The 23,930-nt window shown below is 49.8% G+C and overlaps 1 protein-coding gene across 1 annotated transcript in view; it reads right to left on the bottom strand.

The window, feature by feature from the left end:
- The window catches only part of LOC105688814 (neurotrimin-like), an 86,000-nt gene that overhangs the window by 24,018 nt on the left and 38,052 nt on the right, over positions 1 to 23,930 (bottom strand). Inside the window, exons 3-5 of the mRNA XM_048657711.1 lie at positions 16,226 to 16,433; positions 11,311 to 11,469; positions 9,933 to 10,061 (exon numbers count right to left, since the gene is read on the bottom strand). Of these exons, the coding sequence (XP_048513668.1) occupies positions 9,933 to 10,061; positions 11,311 to 11,469; positions 16,226 to 16,433 (496 nt within the window). The remainder of the gene's footprint in view (positions 1 to 9,932; positions 10,062 to 11,310; positions 11,470 to 16,225; positions 16,434 to 23,930) is intronic.

The raw sequence follows: 23,930 nt of genomic DNA, 5'->3' as shown, positions 1-23,930 counted from the left end.
GGGACGAAGAGATTCGCCACCTCAGAAGTGAGAGAATATACGAGCGTGAGAAGAGTAGCGGCGGAGACCTCAACGCAGCTGCTGAAAGAAATTGGATATTTAGTCGTTTTTAGGCCGTTATATAGCGCGCGAAAGAGGAGGGAGACTGCGACACTTGCCAACTCGGCGCGTAAATCTCGCTCGAATCCTCCACCCCTCGTTCCCAATTCTCCGGATAAAGCTAACCCCCCCACCCCACCCCCACCCCCACCCCCACCTCACCACCCCTCCTTCCGCTCCCGACCGAACCCCCGAGTTCCAGGTCCCGCGAGAGGTTCTTTCGTGCCTTTCCGAAGCCGGCTGAATTATCCCCTTCCCTCGACCCCCTCACCGCCCCGCCGTCTTCCGCAGATTATTCTGTCAGTCAAAACGAAATTAACAAGAAAAAAGAAGGGAAAAAGGAGAAAACGGAAGGAAGAGAGCAAAGGAGAAGGAAGGAAAAGTGAAACGAATCCGAACGCCGCGCCGGTGCATGGCAATTGTAGAAACGTCGTAGTACGGCATCCCCCGATGTTCATCCCTGTATTCTACTATCCCCTTTCCGTTTCCCTCTATTTTATTGTTAGCAGAAATAAAGCGAATAAAATGAAACGAAATAAAAATAAGGTGATTGCGACGATGCGCTGATACGAAGGTCCCTGGAAATTCCATTCCCCTAATCCGTTGGCGGTTCGAGACAGTATCGAGTTACGGTACTGCGCCGGCAACGATGATCGCTGAACGAGGATTCAAGGATTCCGGGATCACGAAAGCCGCGTACCGTTTGCCCCGGGATTTTTCGCGGTCGGTAACACTTTATTCCGCGTCTTTCACCTCCCACTCGAGTACGGCGACGTAGCGATACCCGCGCGTTGTGTGTCCGGAGAGAATCTTCACCCCGAAAAATCGAGACGCTAAGGTGTCGGAGAATTTTCCCCAACAGTTTCCCACGGACTACGAAGAACACGTACGCGAAGCTTATAGACGGGATCGAAGAAAATCGTTCCCGGATCGAAGGGGCGCAGCCTTCGGTTGGGAACCTTAGGGCTTCTACCGCTTCGCCGTTCTCATTCCCGGAAATCCACTCATTGAATCTGACCGCCTATGGAGGGAAAACGGGTCCCCGGAATCTCCGTTACCCCCGGCCCTCCCGTCCTCCCAGATCCTCGCGTTCGTTCTGTCGGAGTTCCGTCCGAATACCGCGAGTGTTGCACCGCGATCCCGTGTCTTCCGTATTTTCTTTAGCGCCCTCGTCATCCCGGCTTTTCCCGACAATACAACGAACGACAGATTTCCAGAGACATTTTCGACCCTCGTAATTTCCGGGATCGGGACGTATCCCGTGCGCTCGCACACGCTACCTAACCGCTGCTGGATAAACCCACCCCTCCGACGATTCGTCGAAACGCGGCTAGCGGTGTAATAATTATCGCGGTCCTGCGGAAAGCATGGATTGCGCAGGGACATGATTATTGCGGTACGTATAGGAGCCAACGGGATTTCAAGGGTCGTTCGTAGCCGGTGGCACGTTACGCGCTGTACACGATACACTTGGAGGCGATACGTCACGCGTCGCGTCTGCTCCACACGTCGCTCACCCCCTGCCATCCCCCCTTTTCGCTCGGGCGGCGTGTAGTAACACGTGGCGGTGTAGAAACGAGTCGTGGAATTCCGTAACGCGTTGTCATACGTGTCGCCGTATAACGCGGTACAGTCGGACCGCGATTCGGAGGTTTTTGCGGTTCGGGACTATCGGGGAGGTGGTCGAAAACGCCGCGAGTCTCGTCGCCGAGGGGTGTTCTATGGGGGAGGGGGGAGGGGGAGGGAGAGGGGGAGGGGGAGGGGGGGAACGCGCGTCGAGTCATTTTCATAAAATTCTCGCTTCGCGGTTTTTGCCCGCGGTGCGATATTCGCGCGACGTGCACGTCGGAGCGTCACGGCGGCGCACCGCGGCGTGTCTGTCGCGACGAGATAGAGGAAGAAGTGCCGAGGCGACCGAGGGGATTCCATGGGTTTTATGGTGGCGACGTTTGGCGAACCGGAATATATCGTCCGTTTCACACGAGAAACTACTCACGGGATATTCTCCGCCTCTCTCTCCGTACGTCCCCCGGAATCTCTCTCACCTACATGCTCGGTCGAGTCAATGATCGGCCCGAGACGTCCCGCGCTACGGGAATCTCTACGTTCTTCCCACGCTTCCCGCGGGATATCTTGTCCAAAAATTACCCGCTTCGCCGTTTTACTCGGGGTCGCTTTAAAATCTGGGAAAATTTCGAGTTTCGCGGGGTCGAGGGTGAGGCTCTCGCACGGTGTATAAAATTGGGTGCGTAATTGTATCGTATTTTTCAACGGTTTTTTTTTCTCCCCCTAGAATTCCCGATCCGTCGGCTGCAGCATCCGGATGTTGGATTAGCGGGTGATTTTATTCCGTAAACACCCCCCCCCCCCCCCTCCCCACAGGAAGTAACGGAATTCGACGGAAGTCCCTGTCGTCGTACAGTCGGCGGTGAAGAGAGGACTTCGAGGGAGGGGGGTGTTGCAGGTGAACGAGGTGAAAGAGTCGACGCCCTCACTTTCCCCGAGAAATAAATCACCGCGAGCTCCGAACGTCATTCGGAATCGACTCCCTCGCTACTAACTCCGCGTATACCTATGTCGCGGGGGGGGTTATTTATCGATTTGTTTAGTTATTTTTTGCCGCAACTCACTCTCTCTCCCTTCCGCGTAGAGTCCCTTATAAATCTCGCGACGCCGAATCCCCTCGCACGATTGAACATCCCCGTTCGAAAGCAGCCAGGGGCACGCCGAACGATATAAACTCTTTCACGAAGCCTACGACCGAACGGGATCGGATCTCCCGCGTTTTTCTGACTTTTGCTCGCAACGTCGAAATTAAACGGAAGTGTGGAAAAAAAAAAAAGGAAAAAATAATACAACACAGGAGACGAGACACGCGCTCAGTCAGTAAATATCCCGGGTATAATTTTTTCGAACACGTTGGGCCGTTGAATTTATTTAGAAAATACCGACGACATTTCGGTTCGAACGAAGAGAAATCAATGTTTTTTTTTTCTTTTATTTTATTTTCTTCTTCCCTCTCATTTTTCGACGTAACAAAAAAAGCTCGGGACTCGGGTTAAAGATTGCAACGATTAAAAATAATTTTTCTCCCACTCATCTCTTCAAGTATTTTTTCGCCATTCAATGTAAATCGCGTAATTAAATGTCTGATTTTCTTAAGATTTCATACCTGAAAGAGTTCGAAAATGAATACTCTTACCGCGCCAACTTCGCGTAGCGTAGGGCGAGCCAAGGGTGGGTGAAAATAAAAAAAAAAAAAAACGCTCGAAATTAAAATAAATAGAGGTGGAGGGCGGCGACGGAAAATCTGACTTTATTACACTGACTCGAATACACGCGTTGCAAAAATGAAATGAATTTGACAAAAAAAAAAAAAAACAACAAAATAACCCGTTCCTCTGTCGGTCTATATTTTTGTCCAGTGAAACTGATATGCGTAATGGGATATCTTTTAACGCGGTCGGAAATTTGGCGCGGTAAAGCCGACCGTCCGCGGCAAGGTGGTAGAGAAGAGGACTATAATACGGGAATTCGAGCTCTGGCTAATGAAATCCAATGGAGTTGAAAAACGAAATGCAGCAGGCTCGAGACCCCCTTATCACCGTCCGCCGCAACCGGCCTGCGAACATCGGTGTTCCAGGCTCTCTACTCCACAGATTTATAGAGACCCGTTAGGGGACGAGGGTTCGGAGGGAATTCAGAATTTTATAGTTCCTACCTTTCTACCGTCTACTTCTTCCCCAGCCTCGCCCTCGTCGCAAGGGCGATTTTTACCCCGTGGAGGAAATTGCGACCAGGATACTTCCGAAGGAGAGATTGTAAAATGGAATCGTCGATTTTTCGACTTTATCTCCCCGCTGTTATTCCCAAAGTACATCTTATATATACCTATACCAATACTACGTATCCACTAATTCATCTAGAAACATCGAGGATTTTCGGGATAAGGGAAGAGAAAAATGACGAGCTTTTTATTTTTACAACCGACAGATGCGACCGATATACTTTTACGAACCGCGACGCGATATAATACATCTATATCTCCCTCTTCTTTTTTACTCTCTTTCTCTCTCTCTCTCTCTCTATCTCTCTCTCTCCGTCCCGCAAAGCTTTAATTCCCATTACATGTATACCGCAGAGTGAAACCAGACGAGTAAAGAAAGTCCGAATTAATTAATAACAAGTTGAGAAACAAACTTAGGGTTTTCGGTCCGCTGGAATTTTATTTCACTGATTAATTTTTTTTCATCTCTTTTTGGTTTTTTCCTACCATATCGCGGATTCGCTTCTCGACCCTTCGAAGGAATCCGAGTGCGGTGCGAAAAATGAAAGTCAACGCATACGGAGCAACGCGATTTCCCGTGTCACGCGGATAGAGCGTCAGGGAATCATCCGGTGAGCGTCGAGCTTTTCCCACCCTTACCGCCGATGATCGGAGTACCGCTGCGAAGGTAGAGGCGGCGGCTTTAATTCTGAGGTAGCTGCCGAGAAGTTTGGGCGCGAGGTACGCGCTGAATACGAGTAGGGTACACGTATATAGATTCCGTACGAAAGCCGAGCAGGATGAAGAAGGGTGAAAAAGGGGGGGGGGGGGGGGGAGAGGGTGGTGGTGGTGTAGAAGACGCGAGTGAGAGTTCGGTGCGAAGGCACGAGACACGTTAATGAGTTTTTCGGGGACGTGCCGAGGAGCCGATCGACGGGAGGTAGAAATTAGAAAGCAGCAACGGCAAATCCAGGACTCGCCGGGCGTGTAGCAGCGACGCTCTCTGGAAAAAATGCGAAAGAGAAAACGAACGAGGCGAGAGTACGAGGGGCGAGGGCGCGAGATCAATCTCTATGTTTTAAATTTAAATAAATGCCAAGCTGGCACCGATAATACTTAGCAGCTCCGTTACCGCTCGTAGCGCTCCTGAATTCTGATCGCCGACCCGATTCTTTCCGCCGTTCTCGCCTCGCCACAGGACATCCAGCGCATCCGGCCTATCTCGCTTGAATCGGAAAAGATGAGATTGCGCCGAGAGGAGAAGAAAAAAAAAAAAAAAAATGAAATTAACGTATTAATCGACAGTGCGAAATTTCATCGTCTCGTTGAACATTGCGAGAACATCTCGAAGGCTGAATTTTATACAAACCTCGATAGAAAATGGGAAGAAGAAAAAAAATATATATGGAGACGACGCGCACGTCACAGAGGGGAAAGATTACGCTCTCGTTATTCCTCGGCCAATTTTCTGCGGGGATTCCCTCACTACGTTCGCCTTCGACTCGGTATTTGTTTGACATTTTTCTATTTCTTTTGAACCTTATTCTCCGACGACGGTAGGAACTACTTTTCAGTTCTCTCGAGACTTTGCGATCGGGTTGATGTAGCCGTGTTTGGAAAATCCACGTGTCAGAATCCCGCGAGAAAATAGCGATCTACGGAGAAGGACGCAGTGTACGAGAGCGAAGATATGAGTAACCAGACACCGGTGGCCGCGCGTGATAATAGGAACGACGAGTGAAGACCGATAAACGCGCCGCGGCATATCTCGTGCGATGAGATATTCGCGACGCATGTGCGGCTAAAACAGGGCAGCTTCAAACGAGAAAAAAGGAACGTTGCGCGAGTCTTCGATCATCGCGAAAGCTTTGCGGGTGTGTCCTAATTTATATTTTCCACCTCATTTCACTCCGCCTCGACATTGACACCCGATCGCACGTCTCCTCATTACTCCCGTCACGGAGTATCGTCGCATGAGGGGGTAAAAAAATGAATGAATAACGCGGTAGCGAAATGAGAAAGAAACGAAACGAAACACGAAACACGGCGACAAACGAACGAATGCCGGCGCGAGGATAACAAGAAGGAGAAGAAGAGGTCGTAGGAGAGAAAAAAGATTAGAGGGAAAAAATATGAGAGATAAAGATAAACAAAAGAACAAACAGAGAATTATACGAGAATCGCGCTTGGCCGTACAAGTATGGGAAACGAGTCACAAAGGAGAGGGGCCCTTTATAAAGCCCCCGGTAGTCGGAGTCACGTATAAGCAGTGACTCAACCCTCCCTCCTCACTCCACCCTTCGCCCACCCTCGGAATCCAACCCTGCTCGTCCTTCCCCACCCTCATTCCCCCACCCCCTCCCCTCGCCCCACATCCACCTCGAGTAGCAATCTGTTATTAAAATCAGCAACGAGAAAAATCCGTGCCGTATCTCCCCGCGCGTCCCCAACCCCCGGCGGCATCGCGAACGCCCCACCACCCCACCACCCCGCCACCCCCTCACCCCTCACCCCTCCCCATTTTCTAGCGGCGTAACACCGGAGGAGTAACGTGCAGCAACGGCAACGACGACGTGGCAGCGGTGGGAAGCCGGTAGTGCGGGCGTGTTATGGCAAAAATTAAGCCACCTGCAGCGCGATATTAAAATATTAAAATGCGAAAATATTAAAATAAAATTACTTGCAACTCTCAAGGGCAGACTGTATTTTCTCCTGCCCCGGCGCCTCGGTCCCTACCACGGAGGAACGTACGCCTATCCGGGAACAAACCCCCTCCGCAATTCCTCTTCGACTTTCGCTTGTTCAGCATCGTTCGCAAGTTCGGTTAATGCCGGTGGTACGGACGGGGTCGAACGATGTACTTTATTATTTGCAGCACCGCCTTATCAGTGGCTCGCTACTGTTCTCGATACACGTGTTATAATCGAATCCGGTTTCGACTTCGGAACCGAAAGAGATCGGCGTTACGGAGCTGGTCCCTTTTTCTTATCCAACGGAATTTTTGCCGTCCGAGTCCAACTACTGCCCTCCCCCCCCCAGCGTGTGTCAAACGATTGCACCGATAATAATTACAGCCCGATACGGAGTGAGAATACGAACGATGGCCTATCTTTAATTCTATTTCCGTCCAATGCGTAGTTACACGGCTATCGCGTTCGTACACGACCGCGTCATTCGTTCGTTTTATTTTTTTCATCATTACGTTCCACTCTCAGCGAAAATTAATTCGGGACGTAATATATAATCTTGGAAGCGGCACACTCGTATTCGTGTCGTGAGAAAAATCAAATAAATGAATAAATAAAGTAAAAAGTAAAAAGTAAAAATATTCCGTAATTACGAACACCACGATATTATATACGTTATATACACACAGGTATATCTATACATCTCATCTTTACAGGATATAATTCGTAATTTGTCGACGTGTATTATAATACCAACCACGAAAAAAGAGAACGGAAGAAACAAAAAAAAAAAAAACAAAAAGACCAGACAAAAAAAAAAAAAAAAGAAAAAACCTCATCCATTTTTTGAGATAACAAAAAGCTGCTGTTCAGGCAAATCTGCTACCGTCGCCGTCGCTGTTATTGCCCCGCTGTACATACCCTGTATCCGCATATAAAAGCTTGCTCAAGCTACGCAGAGACTTTGACGAGGGATTCATAATAATTGGTGGGACAATAACGGGAAGCTACGAAGGACGACGTGGAGGGAGTTTTTTTTGCTTTCGTTTTTAATTTCTTTTTTTTTTTTTAATTCGTTTTTTTGTCTTCCAATTTTATAATGCGTTTTTGTTACTTTTCGTTTTTGTTTTCTTCTGAAAAGAAAAAAAAAAAAATGGCCCGCGTAAAGTTGTATCGTCATCGAGGAACGGCGTGACGTTCGAAGGGGGGGCGGCAGGGCGGGGGTATAGGGTAGCGAAGGGGTGGCGGAAGATCCCCCGGCAAAAGCTCCGCAAGCACGGGGCTCAGAATAATCTGTCCTCGCGTTTAACTAATCAACGTCAAGCTCGCACGTAAAGGTATAAAACACGCGGATGCCGTATAAACGAGTGAAGATGAATAATTTTCACCTTTTCCTCATCGCCACCTACCCCCGTACCTGCCGCGCTCTCGTTCATTTCTCCCCCCATCGGCCCATTTATAATTTAACTAAATTGCGGCGCGGATGCCAATGTAATTATTACAACCGGTTCCACTCGCTCTAATCTATTTAAAGTATCAAACTATAGGATCATTACCGGATCGAACGTAATCGATGTTGGCATAGATACTGCACTCCACCGAATGACAAGATATAGAAACTTGTTTCGAGTAGTTACACTGCAAACAACGATCATACCGAAAAGTTGGAAACTATCAATTATGACGAATGAGTAGAATGGGAAAAAAAAAAAAAAAAAAAAGCAACAATATACCGACGGCGTAAAAAGTTTTTACAAACGAGAGAGAACGGCGATGGTTCGAACGTCGAGGGAGCGAAGAAGATCACGTAGATGGTGGTTGATTCCTTCGTGACGGGACCGAGCACCGCATCCGTTTTCTGAACGTCAGCCAGATACATATATCCATTCGACAAAATTATCGACGCCGGACTTCGCCGGACGGTTGGGTCAGGTTGGCAGAGGTCGGGGTGGGATGTATCGGCGTCGGTGGGGTGCGACGGGGTTCGGGAGAAAAAAATTTTTCACCCCGAATATTCATCCCCCTGTGTAAAACACGTGGCAGAATGCGGTGTGCATCATTTATGTGAAAATATGGCTGGTGCAGCGGCGGCGGCGGCGGCGGCGGTAGCCAACCCGAACGTCGTGGTACGGGGGAGAAGGGGTTGAAGTGCGAAACTGCTGCACCGCAACCGGAATATTTACCTACTCTCGTTGTCGGGGGGGGGAGTTGGGTGGTTGGGGGAGCGAAAAAACGAACGAAAGAAGGGAGGCTAAAAATAAGAAAAGGAAATAACTGCACAGGGATGGAACGGCAATAAAATAGCAAGAACAAAGAGAAAATGTGACGGGGAATTGTACACCACGTGTAAACACGACTGTAACGCTGGGCTTAAAGGGTGGAAGCCCCCGTTGTAAAAATTCTATACTACAGCATCCGTTTAATACGAGGCGAATACTTCGTCTTTCGAACTGTTAATGACTCCAAATAGATCATCAATTTAACTTTTTCGAACACAACGCTTATGGTCGTTGAAATTTATTCGTAAGAATTATCGTCGTTTCTGATATCGCTGTATCGCGGTACAGTGATAACCCACGTTTCCTCGGATGCGGAGATACATTTTTCTACCGAAGCGGTTTTATTGCGGCGCGGTGTAGGTGCGGACGGGGGTGGGGGGATAGGAGGGCCGTGGACCCCCCGCGAGATATTATAAGCAAAAACACTTGTGCAGTATTTAGGTAAGCTCGGTGGGTAACAATAGCGCTTGATGCCCACTGTGGGAACGGTAATGGTGTGTCGCGGCTACGACTGAGCTTACTTTTATGCTTGGCGTTGGCCGCCCACCCCACGCCTCCCCCTCCCTCCCCCCCTCTTCTTTTTCGAGTTTACCTCTCGCTCCGACCAATCGCAAAAAGAAGCGGAAGAAAGAGAGAAACAAAAGAATGAAAAGATAAAAAACAAGAAAAAAAACGAAAAAAAAAAAAGAGGGGACGGGAATGCGAGGGTGAAAACTGGGATGCGACTCACAAAGCCAGCTTTGTCGCCCGCCGCCTTTCTCCATTATTAAATTGTGTGTGTTCTTGGCCGTACTGCAGCAGTTCCTTATGTACTTCGCCCACCTGCCGCACTACCGAGCACTTCTGAATTCTTCCACCACACCTTACCCTCCCCGCGGGGAAAACCCCCGTGCGACGCGCACCGCACGCTCTCGTATCTTATTTGTGGCAACCAACTGTTAGTCTCTTCGCCACCGACGCGCAACCTTGCAAAACTATTTTGACGTTGATCAATGATTTCGAAGTTGGGAAGAAAGAGAGAAAAAAAAAAAAAAACACAAAAAAAAACAAAAAAAAAATGGATACGAGGTAAATGTTGAAAGAATTCCTTTGTCGACTTACAATCAACGGAGACCTTGATCCTCTTGCTGACGGTGGGAGGAACCCCGTTGCTGGCGATGCAGAGGTACGCGCCCATGTCGAGCCTGGAGATACGCGTCATTTCCAATGTCTCGCCTTCCCACTCGGACACTGAACAGCAATCATATCCGGAATGGAATTAGGCAAATCAATTATTGGATCAACTACGCAGCGGCACCCAACCGCTAATTTCGGCACAATTTCCCACCCCGATACATTCGTTCCCTCTCTATTACAAACTGCACGGTATACGTCCAGGGAAACTACACAGACGCAAACTCAATTGCGTTAATATCGACGTGACTGGAAAATTTATTGAGACCCCACAGAATTTCGTGTAGCCATCCCTACCCCTCCCACCCCCTCCCCCCACCCCTACTGTAACGTATACAACACCCCATCATCCTTCAACATGAACTTTATTGGAAGTTCCTTCAGCCGGTTGACTGACGATTCTCCTGTTCTAAAAATTTGATGACCGATCGAAATTCGAAATACTAGATGAAACGAGATGATGAGGCCCTCGTGTCTCTGAATTCGTGCGGCTGATAATGAGCGTGTACCGGTGGGTGCCGTTGCATTTTACTCGTGGGTCGATCTGGCTTTGCGAAACGAGTGAATTGTGCCGTTGAACGGTAATGACATTTTATTCGATTGCTGAATCGGCTGAGGGGGTTGATATTCGATTTTTCAAATATGTCAGCCAAATGCTACGATTTATGCTAGTTATTCAATCGAATCGAAATTTGCTAAGCTAAAAAAAAAAACGCCGAGCCTTTAGCCTTCGATTTTTCTTGACATTTTTTTAGGGATTCCTACAATTTATCGACGCAAAAAGTGAGAGATCAAGGATATTTCGATCAGAAAAATTGGTGGCCCAATTTACTCGACGGATTCGTGTTCCTGGGCTCAAAATATATGAGAAAAGTGTCCAGCAATCGATTTTAAAAATGATTCATTTTTGACCCAAAAATCGAAAAAATTCAAAGGCGTACCCCTTGGAGTTTTTTCAATTTTGGGGTAAAAAATCAACATTTTTTTTACTTGGGTTTCCCATGCTATTCTGATGTATTTTGATCCCAGAAATCCGAATTCACGAGTTAAATTGATCTATCTATAAAATTGATCGAGTTATTGCCAATTCTCCACTTTTCGGAGCAGAAAAATTGATATCTCGAAGAGAAAAATTCGTAAATTGCAAAAAAAAAAAAAACTCTCAAAATGCGAGTGAAATGTAATGACATGAAATTGAAGAATTTGCGTCGTTGGTAAGACAAAGAAAAATGTGATAATGCAAATTTAATAATTTTAGGGAGCAAGTGAGGCAAGGAGACAAAAATTCCCGACTCGGTTCAATCACCTGTTAGGGCTTTGTTGATCGAAATTTTCGTTCCGTCGTCCCGTTTCCAGCGTATATTCGGCGGTGGACTTCCGGTAGCCTTGCAAGTGAGACTGACGTTGGCACCTTCCCTCACAATAGCGTCGGAGGAACTCGTGGAGTCATCGATGTTGGGTGGAACTGTAACAGATAGAAGAAGAAGATAACGTACTTTATTCTATGGAAAAATAAAGGAATTCCCGGCATTTCTTTTTCAGTTTTTTCCTGTTTTCATTCTCTTTCCTCCTACTGAAATGTGAAAAGTCAATTATACTTTGTACACTGCTTTCAATTAACTCAAGTCTCTCTGAAAAGTTTCATAGACGATAAAGAGAATCGAATCACAGTAGTAGAAAACGATGTCGTTGCCTCGACTCTATCTACCCTGCGGGGTGGGGATTCGGGACGTCGGAGCTTAACGGTTAAAGGGAGCCCCCGCGAGAATGAGGAAAATTCTGATAAGAGTACGAAAATCCCCGTTAAAAACTCGTAATCACTAGTGATAAGAGCTCTAAGACGGGCGGAAGAAATATCTTCGATTCCGCTCCCCCGCTGCACCGACGCCACGGGGCTCCGGGATTCGCCGGAGGAGAGGTAAAAGCTACGGAAAAATTGCCCTCGTACAAGGAACCCTCAGGACTCACGATTATCTAGCTATACATTGAAGTGGAATTTGTCCCCTCGAAAACCCGACATTGTTTTGTCGTCTTCCTCCTCCTCCTCCTCCTACTCCGGGCCCATCCACTTCGTCAGGGCAATTATGTTACCACTCCCGAGAATAAGATCGGCGATTCGATTCGGCGAAATTCTTCTCAAATATAGTAATTCGAGCGTCTGAAAATCAACAACCGATCAAATTAGCGAGTGCACCGGAATTTCTGAAATTCGTGTCACGGATACCCGGAGGATTATCAAAAAAATTTTCCGCCAAATCCTCGCTCGTTAAAATCGGGCGCTAACGGAGTTTTTTTTTTTACGCCGACGGACATCCCGGCGGGGGTGAGGGGGGGGGGGGGGGAGGGGATACGGTTGAATTTGTAAAACTAAAAACCTTTCCCGGGTCGCCGGGGCTGGTGTACCTTTCATTTCCATAAACGGGGAAATTCGACCGCGGCTGAATTCCGAAGAGCGTTTGTTTGTTCGTCGTTCATACCGACCCTACGTATAGACGCGTGCAAAGGTATGCGTATAGCTACGGTATCGAATCAATGTGCTGTACACACAAGTGCCCGTTATACACCCACACGCCGCGTATGCACGAAAAAAAAAAAAAAAAAAAGAAAAAAAAAGGAAAAAAAAGAGAAATTCTTTTTTCAACGCTTCAACGAATGACGGATGCAGTCGTACATCTATCTATCTATAGCCTATAGCTGTCAAACGGAAAACAACTCGAAACGGAAAGTTTTTGACAAAAGGTTTCTAACACGTGGGAGTCACGTACGTACCCTGTACGCGTGTACGTACAGCAGATACACGTTACAGACTACGTACGGGCCGCAGCTGCGGGATCGAAGGTGGCACGGCAAGTGAGTCACGACTACCGAAGGGCACCTTTGCTCGTGGTCGGTGGTGGCGTTAGGTGGAATGGCCGGTGAAGAGTAGAAGGTGAAAGCTGCGAAAAGCGCAGTGTGGAGAGTCGAGAGACAACGTGCGGCGGTGGTGGTGGCGGCGGTGGCGGTGGAGTATCTCATCTGTACATGTATTCGTGTCGGTTTGGTACGACACAGTGTCTACATATTCATACGTCACCTCTTTAAAATTCAACCCCCCCCCCCCCCCCCGCACGACTGTACTTCGCCGGATATGGAACAGTCAGAGAACGAGCTTTCCTCCCCCGGTCGACCCCCGGACATGTCGTGTTTCGCTCCGAAATTCCTTCTATCTAATAATACCGGCGTATTATACTATTCCGCATAATGTGTACGAGCACAAAGAGCCCCCGAAATAAGGGTAGCCGAGATTATTAGTTTCTTACGAATCTTCTAATCCCTGCTGAGATCTTCAACCGAACTACCCCGCGATCATTATTAACGAGTGCATGGGATGAATTGTTAAGGGAACATGTGAGATTCCTCGAGATCCTTGGCGAAAAAGTTTCTACGGGCGAAGTTACGACGCACTAATAAAAGACCCGAAGTAAACTACGAGCGAAGGACTGAAGAGGTGGGGGAGGGTGGAGGGGGGAGGGGGAAAAAAAGGGAAGAAACAAGGAGAGAGACAAATCTCATTTTGTCACACTGCTTGCAGTCGTCTCGCAAGATGGAAGAATGAGAGCGTCTTCGGGGTAAAGGTTAGAGAGTATCGATCGGCGAGTGGGGCTCTATATAACGCGAAAAAGAGTTGGCGAAACGTTATTTAAGAATAGACATTACACACGTAGGTATGTAATATGTATACCGCTATACAGTGCGGACGTGAATATGTAGGTGTGCACGTGTTATCGGTATGTGTATCGTTCGGGGGTCGTACGTACATATAGCCGGTACATATCGGATGGGTCGTTATGCTGCAGGCTGGTACAGATGATGCATTATTCAGACACGGACGGCCACCGCGTGTTGTGGCGCGTTAACTTGTCCTAAACTCTGGTATACAAGCAAAAGGTGGCCCCGGGGGTTGGATAGAGGAACCGCCGCGCTATGCGCCGCGGGGGAGGGGGAAGGGAGGGGATGAGACCGACCGAGGGGATCGTAGATCCTGGATCGAGTACGAACGCTTTTTTGGGCGAACCGAATCTCCGCGGAGAGGGAGAGGAGGAAAATAAAGAGAGGAAGAAAGTGGGAAAGAGAAGCTCGGCGAGGAGGGCAAGTTATTACACCGCATTCCGCGCGGAGGGATTTTTTTCTTTTTTTTTTCTCCTCCTCCTTCTTCTTCTTCTTCTTATTCCAAATCACTCGTTGAATAGCATCTCTGAATCGTAATTGGCCACTTGACATCGTGAATAGGAGAAAAGGGGGAGGGAAAAGTAAGGGAAGTATAGGACGAGGGGTGAGATTCGCATCCACGTTCTCTACCTCCCCGCTTCCCGTATTCGTTTTCTTTCGAACGAACAGCGGCGGGGCGTGTGGAATAGGTTGGTTTTGCTACAGCCGAGTTCTTGCACGAGGATGATTTCATCGCGTCCCCGGCGAGGAAGACAATGTTTAACGAACACAATGCGCGCCAGTCGGTCCCCGGATCCCGAGTGCACGCTAGCGCGGAATGTATTACCGAAACAAAACTTTAACGCTTTCCAGATTCCGTAGCGATACTTGATAGAACTACGCGATTAAGTGCGGTACGGAATACCGCTGACTTACGTACACGAAACTTCGAAAACTTATCCGTTTCAAAAGTCTCGAGACTCGCGAGGCTCGAAGCCTTACTACGCTAGTCTCACAATCGGTCAAAGAAGACAAGCGAACGTCACATCGTATCGTCGAGATAATTATAACCGCCGAGGGTAATTCTCGCGAAAAGTAAATTTCGAACCCGAGCGTTACTTCCGGTTGGTAGTAACGGCATCGGGGTGACTGCGAGCGAACGATGATCACGTTTGTCGCGAAACTCTGCGTACGTTCGGGGGGGCGGGGGGGCGTGTACGGCGGTGGATAGCGCCGGTTTTCTCCAGCCGCGATCTTTGCTTCGCATAGAAGATATTTCACAGTGATTTAACCCACCGCTACTGTATACACTCCGCATGTATACACCCGACCAACGCGTTACAATCTCATATGGTTATTGTAACAAATGGAGTTGTAAATTTAACACGAAGCGATTTCCCAACGTTTTATGGCGACATTTTACTACACGGTGTACAATGTATACAGCCAGCCGGAACCTCTTTCCCTCCCTGCAGACAGCAACTATACCGAGTTATATTTTTAACATCGTCTTTATCAAGTTCTTTCTCTACGTGCCCATCCCCCCCCGCCCCCGAACGCGAGCGCGCGCTACAACATCTGTTTTATTTTATTCCTTTGTTTTATTACACTCTTCGTAACCGAAAAAATTGGCGAAACGGTGGCGCCCTACCGCCGGAATTCTTCCCCCTACTTGATCGATTATACTCAATTTTTTCTTTTCGAATCGCCTTTGAAAGTCGATGAGTATTATAGAATCGGCGCACGTCAGACGTTCGGTAATCTTGCAGGAATCAACGATACTCTAATTTCCCGTCCCCTTCCGTTCCCTCGCCACCCCTTATTCCGCCCCATTCTCCGGCTCCGTCGAGTTCTCACCTACAGCGGAAGCTACCGTGAGTTATGACGTTTTGGTATTATACGTCGGGTCCCGTATCTCGCTCGTATCCGTGTACTTGTGTTGTGTAAGCACGGCGCCGAGGGGGGGTTAGGGGGTAGGGGGGGGGTAGCAAGAGTCCCGTGGAAACAATTAATCTAGACCTCTGATTACTCCCTCGCCCTCCCCCCTCTCCCCTTCACCCCCTCCTCCTCCCTCCCCCCCTCCCCGCCCTGCCCCTTGAGACGTCAAAACTCGAGATATTAATATGTTCTCTCGGATGGCAGGGGCACGTACCCTCTTCTGATTAAATTATTGTTGTCTCGTCTTTTGGCCGGCAGATGAGACGCCCGTCTTTTGTCCCCCTCTCCCGATACCTATATCCGATTCCCTTTCTCTTTATCCAACTATCGCCATCTCTCTTTCGAGGTATTTTTTTATTTTTTTTTGCTTCGCATTGTTTCCCTTTTTTCATGTCCTCCCCCCCCCCCCCCCCCCCCCCCCCCCCCAAGCCCCTCTTGATTATCCCTCTCGGGGAGGGAATAGCGTGCGTCGATAAGTGGTGGCGCAATCGTAATCGTAATCGCACGCCGCAGGGTTGGAGTAAAAAAGAGAGAAAACTTTGACGTGGTTTTTTTTTTCTTCCGGGGAAAATCTTCGAACGTTCTATAATTCTTACCTACGACGTGGAGGTAGCCGAACTGCGTTTTGGCGGTGACCGTGTTTATCTGACACATGTATCTACCCATGTCTTCTTGTTGGACGTTACTTATGTGGAGAAACCAAGTCCGGTGTTTGTCGTGAGTAACCGATATCCTCGGATTCCTTGTTATCACGTGATTGTGAACAGTCAGTATCGCGCTCTGCTCGAAGTGCATCCATGCGACCTGAAACACAATACACGCAAATTTTCACAGTGTTTACGTCGGACGATTAAAAATGAAAGATAAACACGAGACGATCCGTACACGGCGTAGCCGAGGGTAATCCCCGCAATGGTAATAAGTGAAAAGGAGGGGGGAGGGGGCTCGGATTCTAACGCAGATTCGAAGGTTGTGCGGTCGTCGAGAAATCTCTCGGTAAGTAAGATTAAGAGATTGGCCGGCGTGAGGCGTTACGCCGGGCGTTTTCAGGCGAAACTTTTGCCCCGACTCGAGTCGGCGTGAGGGGGATGCGGATGAGGGGAGGAGTGAGGCAGGGGGCGAGTATCGTTGCCAAAAAGTGTTTGGGAAGTTTCGAGAATTCACCACTGGATGCGGAATACTCGAGCTATGAAATATTTATGTTTTCCTGTTTCAAAGGAGAGTTCCTGATCTCGTTCCCCTCCCCCTCCCCACCCCCTCGCCAGCCTCTCCCATCGTTGCCGCTACCGACGCGCGGCAAAAATCCCCCGAGAAATACTACCCACGGCGAAAGAGGACGGAGAAAAAGGGGGGTATCTCTTCGCCGGGTGAAGAAGAGAAAGGAGGAAAAAGGACCCGACGTAGAAAGGAAGGAAAAGTAGCGTCAGGTCGATGCACCGTTCTCTCCGTCCCGCCACACCCCACCCTGGGGCCATCACCTACTGCACTTTTCTCCTTTCCTTCGCCCCCCGTTCTCTCGTGTCTTCTTCATTTTCTCATCCCGGGTTAAGCCCGCCCCGCTATCGGCGCGAGGCCTTACATCAAAGTAAATTATCGGCGAGGGTGGGGAAGGGCTGCGGTCGAATTCTTAAAGCGATCGCCGCAACCGGCTCGTTTAAGGTTCGGACGTTCCGGTGTTGCGCCCCCGGAACATCGGATGCTTCGCCGGGGAAATTTAGAAGTGGAATAAGTCCGAGCGAAAGAAGTAGTGAGACGGATAACCGCGGGATCTCCTCCGGCACCTCGAGCACCTCCGTCACCGACTAGAGCGTTAACGCCGGTTAACTGGAGTGTACGGAACGAAGTAGTACGCGGTACGCGAAACGCCGCGTTCCGGGGCAGCATTGATTCTTCTTCGGCCCACGGAGAGTTACAGTTTTGTTTACTACGAAAACCAGGCTAGCTCTGGGAGAGACGAAAGAGCAAAAAGAGGGAGATAGAAGAAGCCCAGGAGTCGCTGCTGACTGGAAAGAGCAACGGCGGCGAGGGGCGGAGGGGCGGGGGAGGGAGTGCCAGGGGTTGAGGAAAAGCGTCGCCGTCCAGTCTAGCTCCGGATGGGAATGGCGCGTCGGTGTGTGTGCCGAACGGGAGTAGAACGTCGCCCGTATCCGGGGTGTTGGTACGCCACATAGAATTTCCCACACGTATGTATATAACCGTCAGGGGTTGCGAGTCGCGGCGGCACACGGTTGAGGCAAAAGTCGCGTCCCGTACGAGGGGGGAGGGGGGGCGCGGTTCCGACTAGAAAGGGTGAGATTTGCTACTGGGTTAAACGCGTTACACCACTTAGTCCTGTCCCGAGCTGTCGCATTTCGCTTCGGAGTCCCCCCCCCCCCCGAGTGGTGGGAGTCGTCTCTCCATTTCCGGAATAGCTGGTTGTCCCGGGATCGTTTTTTATGCCCCCGGCACCCAGCGGAACGTTCGATTTTTCACGGAAGCCAAGTGAACCGAATAAATAAATGAATGAAAAAAATAACAAAAAATACATATTTTTCCCAGAAGGACGGAAGGGTGTCGGTGCGGCGGCGAGGGGGTGCGTAATTAGGGGTGGTTTTCCCAATTCGGCGGGCCACCACCGAATGCTCTCCTAGTTTTTGCCTCGTAGACGCTTCGACGTCGGCGTTTCGGTCCCCACCTCGCGAACTACCTCCGGGGGTAGGTAGCACCGCGCCGTAAGCTAACCTCCTCTCGTCCGTCCCTCCCGCTCGTCAACATGTTTTTACTCCCGCGGTGCCGAGCGCGAGACCTGCAAACAAGCTGATCTGATTTAAAAATCATTCTCTAAGTGCCTGGCCGCACCGCGCCCTGCCGGAGGGTACGTGTATCCACGTGTGTATTCGACGGTTTTTCGATTCTTGTTTAATTTTATCTTTATTTTTCTTACTCTCCCTCCCCTCTCTACTCGAACAAATAACGGCGTAACTAGCCTCCGACTTTTTACCGCTGGGGACGTCGCGAACTTCTTTAAAGATTAATTGTCTCCCATTGACGTTATTTCGAGGGATGTCGCTGCTTCCTCGTCTGAATTCTTCCACATTCGTTCCTCTTAGACCGGAATGCGTGCGTTTCACCGCTCGCGACGCTTCCGGGCATGGATCGCTTCGTGGCCTCCGCTGCTTCGCAGGTGGACGTAGCGTACGCGCCAAATTGACGGTGTGGGCCGCCCCGACGAACGGGCGCCAAAAGACCGATTCGTTAACCAATTTGCCTTCCCTCGCTTTCGCCCGTTCGCCCTTCTCTTACACCCCTCAATTCCGTTCGTCACCCGCTCGGTTTCCGGACTCAAAGGGAAAGTCAAATGGCCCTGGGGAATCCTACGATTCGACCGGTACCGCCGCCGCACCGAGGGCGGAGACACGCTACGTTACGGCGGTATGATAACCGTTGAGTTGCGAGCGAATTACGCCGGACCTCGACCATTCGCGGCGAGGCTAACGATATCGGCGGTGTATCGTATATATTCGACTTGAACTTGACGAGATTTCACGAGCACTCTTACCGCCCCCGGGTCACGAGTAATCTCTTTCAACATCTCATCCGAGCGTTTTAACTGTTTGAACACCGTTTAATTTTTATTCTTTATTTTATTTTATACTTTACTTTTCCTTTAAACCATCAGAAACTTTCTTCTCTCCGACGGCGCGAGTACCTCGGGATTTCGACGCGGATGAAATAGAAAAAGTATGAGAAGGATAGAGAGAGAGCGAGAGAGAGAAGATCGAGGTTGAAAATGAATACGTTTCAAAGGAAGAATCACGTCCGTATTAAATACGAGAGGAAATTTTATTATCGTCTCGTCCACGCGACGTCGGGAAGGACGAGCGCGAAGATACGCGGACGCGAGGGAATACGAAAAAACCGACTCGTAGATAACCGCCGAAAAAACTGAAAATGCAGATTCCCCTGTTTTGTTCCTGTTGTGTCACGGACTCCACCGCCGTGTATTAAATAATAAAACTTCTCGAAGTGATGTAAGAAACGGAAGAAAAAAAACAAAAAAGGAGAGGAGAGGAGAGGAGAGGAAAAAAATAAGAAACTGTGGTTTTGCACACGCAGCCATAAAGAAAAGACGCTTTGGCACTTTGAACTTGTTTCCAACGGCTCTATAACCACGGTTATCCGGTTGCATAACACATTTATCATGAGCGAAACTACCTTTCATTCTTTCATTTCTCATTTCTATTTTCAAACTGTTTCGTTTTCATCCTTCGCACCTCGGAGATGTGCAATTTTTTTACAAACAAAAAATCCGGCGAAAACAGAATGAGATACCCCGGTCCCGGTAGCATAATTTCCAGCCAATCGAAGAAATCGGACAAGCTTCGGTCGGTTGGCTTCGAGTTTCCCCGCGGTCACGGCTACGAAGTGAATAAATTTGAATCGACGTATCTGACGGGTTGACCGAAACCGATCCACCCGAATCGCGAAGGGTGACCGACCCTTGACCCTGGTAGCGGATTCCCGAACATCTGTCGCCGTTCGGTCCGAGTCAAGTCACGAAAAATCCGAGGCAAACAAGCCTGCGGCGTAAAATGGATGCAATTTCTATATATTCATAACACACGCACGTGCGTACGTGTGGAACGATATCTGGACAACAAGATCGCGCGGTCAAGCGTAATACGGTAATTAGCGATCGAGTGGGGGGAGGTGGGGGAGGGGAGGGGGAACGAGACGAAAGACCAAAAGAGAGAAGCGTGCGAGGGACGGAGGTTGTTAAAAAATTGACTCAAAGCTCCCCGGCTCCACCCCACGAATTTGAATATTCCTCCACCCCCCCCCCCCCCCCCACCCCCCACCCCTGACAAAGTTTTGCATTTAAATATCAGCCGAGCGCCGCGCAGCGGGGTTTCGGGGCGTGATAAAACGAGGTGTCGGTGTATAAGGTGGATTTTTTTCTCGTTCGCTACCGCTAGCGTTTTGATTTACCTTTATACGGGACATTTCACATTTGTTAACCGAGCTATGAATCCAACGAAATCTGTCCGCGGCTTACGCGAGCTTATAACCGGCCGAGGGAACGCTCGCCCCTCGCCGCTTCCCTCGAGGACTCTCGACTCCTCGGCGGTATAACGCGATAAAACATCGTCCTTCCCCTCCGCCTCCTTTTACCCCGTCAATCGGTCAATCGTAGGGGTTAACTTTATTCCCCCCTCCCTCCCCCCTCCCCCAGCCCCCGCGACACGGCGCACCCCACCGAGGACTCCGGAAGCGCCGGGTGGTTCTCTCGAACCTTTTTTGCAGTTCGGTCCCAACGGAGACCCATCTGCTCTCCGCCTCCCGCTTCTGTTTCTCATTCTTGTTCTCGGTTCCCGTTTGCCGAAGAAGCTGCCGCCGCCGCAGAGGGAACCTGGAACTTTGCTTTTCCTAGTCGCGGCACGCGCGACGTAATTGCGAGGGAGGCCAGCGCGGCGGGAGGGTCTTCGGAACCCGAGGGTAGCGGACCGGGAGTCGAGGGCGGAGGTGCTCATTAACCCCCCCCCCCCCTCCTCCCCCCGACTACCCCCGACTACCCACACGGCATACGGGATCCGCCAATAAAATCATCCCTTGATCGTCGGCCCTAGGCGATGGAACAAATAATAATAGGCATCCAGGGAGGGTGTTTGCGGTTGTGAGACATTCGTGACGTTGGAAATAAAATGAGAAAATTGACAGCGGAGGGGTTCGAATTGAAACGGCCGTGTGAAAAGAAAAAAAAAAACAAAAAAAAACAGAAAACAGTAGATGTCCTCAGAAATGACGCTCTCGACTCCGGTGAGCGTCCGAAAGCCGAATGGTCAGGAGTTGCTTTTATTAGTTGAACGCGTCGCGACGCCTCGCGTCCCCGAGCCGTCTGACGTCGAGGACGGCGTACGAGCCGTGAAAAGGTAAGAAAGGGAGCGCGAGGAAAAAGGAAGGAAGGAAGGAAGGAAGGAAGGAAGGAAGGAAGGAAGTTGAGGGGGAAGGGTGTAACAGGAACAAAGGGTAGAATTCCCAGTAGATCACTGTCACGCCGCGAGAAGCCAATATAAATACCTCGACGCCTTCGCGTCGTCCGTGTTGCGCATCTTGTATATTTTCTACATCTACGACGTTTTTCTCTTTTTTTTTTCTTCTACTTTCCTATTTATTCTTCCATCTTTTCGCCTCTCTCTCGTCTCTCTCGTTGTTTTTCGCGTTCACTTTTTATTTTCCATCGCTTTTTTCCGCTCTAAAATTCTCCTGCAGCGCCTCAATTAAATAGAACAAAAACTGCAGATCCCGCGATTTTTCATTCCCTTAGTAGGTCGCTAGTATCAGGCTCTTTTCCCCCAGGCGAAACGAAATACGCAAATGCAGACGAGGGTATAAATGCACTGACTTGCATTCCCCAGCATTCCCCGACAAACTTACCCTCGTCCCTCCTAACTTTTTACGAAAGCAACAAGGTCCTTGTCCTTGTCCCTGGATTGCCGGCGTCTTAGGTTTTTGCCAATGGAATAACAAACTCTGCACCGACGAAGAATGGCGAGGGGGCGGCGAAAGCACCGACGAAATACACACCGAACTTCCGGACGTCTCCTCGACACAGAGAGGCCGTACCGCTCTTTCGATTGCATTTATTCCAATCCCGAATATCCGTAACTCGTTGTGAAATTAGAATGTTCAAAAAACCGAGGCCTCGTTTTTCGTTCAGAGGCAGGAGGTGGTACCTGAGGCGGACGTTTTCCCGCGTTTCTTTTTATCTCTAGAATTTGATCGTCCTCGGGTTCATCCCGCCGCCGGAGGGCGAGAGGTCGAGCCCACGATATCCGGTAGCCGGCGACAGATGTCGAGGTTGCGGTGGTTGGTGCAGGCTGTCGCTTACAACTTTACCAATATCCAACACGGATCGACGGACAACGGACAAAGGAGCGGCAGGGGGGGGGGGGGGGAGGGCGGGGGTGGGACGGTAACCAGAGAACACAAGGAACGAACAAGCTTCCCGGGGAACGGGACACGCGTTATCGACATCGCCCCTGGCGCGACGAAAGTGAAAGAATGAAACGAAAAGAATGAAACGAAAAATCTGTTAAGAACTTTTCGGCCCTCGCGTACAATAATAATAATTCCGGTACAGCGAAAACTCGGCGATACATTTTGCGTGGCAACATTTTATCTCAGCGAGTTGTACAGAACTCGCACGCGCTCTCGGTATACGATGGTATCGAGTTGAAAATGGTTTTGCGATCACGGCGGCGTTTCCGCGATACGACGACGACGACGAGGACGATAGCCGACACCGTTCCTACCGGGGGTTGTCGGCGAAAGAGATCGGGAGTGCGTCGCGACGCCCGAGTATTTTTATAACCCCGGCCGGGAATAAATTCCGTCGAATTTCAGCGCAGAGGAAGCGTATATAAGGGGCGGGGTGGGTTGGGGAAGGGTCGGATCGGGGCAGAGTGAAAGCTAAAAGCGTTCGTATTTAGGATTGATAGCGGCTTGGTCACAGTAATTTATCGCCACTGCACACCCCCCCGCCCCCCTCCCCCTAGCCGGCGTGTCCCGTTCGCCCCAGGATTTCGATTACTTTGGAGTGCTTGGCGCTCTCGTCCGCGCGCTACCGCTACCGCCGCCGCCGATTCGCGTAGCGAAACGAAATCCGTAGCCCGTCGCCCCTACGCTGCTCTCGACCGACTCGAACGGACCCCCCGTCGTCGTCCAAAACACACACTCGAAAGTCCAGAAACCAGAGACCAGAGATGGAGAGGTTACCCGGGCGCTCGCTGTGTGTTCCGTTCGCACACGAAGCACCACGCGTTTACACGGGCGACCGTAACGCCGATGGTTCGATCAACACCGGCGAGCAACAATCAAAAACTCTGATTGATTTGCTCCCCCCCCCCCCCCCGTTACACCCTCCTTGGGACGGAAAACTCTGCCGCGAATTCCATAGCGACGGGTATGGAAAAACTGTAACAAGATATCCTCTACCGGACGCATGTCGCGAGTACGTGGGAATTTATGTGGGTCGAATATACAGTACGTATAGCGGGTGTGAAGTGTGAAAGGAAAAAAGTCGATCGATCGATAGACGATACAAGGGACAACGGCAGTCGGTAAGCGCATTAGGCCGAACGGGGGGGGGGGGGGGGGGGGGGCATCGTTGACCGGGTGTACGCTAAAAAGATTTAATTAAAAAGTTAACCCCTAATTAAGAGGCGAGTTCTGGTGCAAAACGTGATGGGTTATCGACGCCGTGGAACCCCTGCAGTAGCGGGGGGGAGGAGGTGGTAGCCGTATTTCGATTAGAGACGACCT

The sequence above is a fragment of the Athalia rosae genome, chromosome 6 (genome assembly GCF_917208135.1).
Source record: "Athalia rosae chromosome 6, iyAthRosa1.1, whole genome shotgun sequence".
Classification (NCBI taxonomy): Eukaryota; Metazoa; Arthropoda; class Insecta; order Hymenoptera; family Athaliidae; genus Athalia; species Athalia rosae.
The sequence above is the reverse complement of the archived record's forward strand: the minus strand, read 5'-3'. Positions and strand labels throughout refer to the sequence as shown.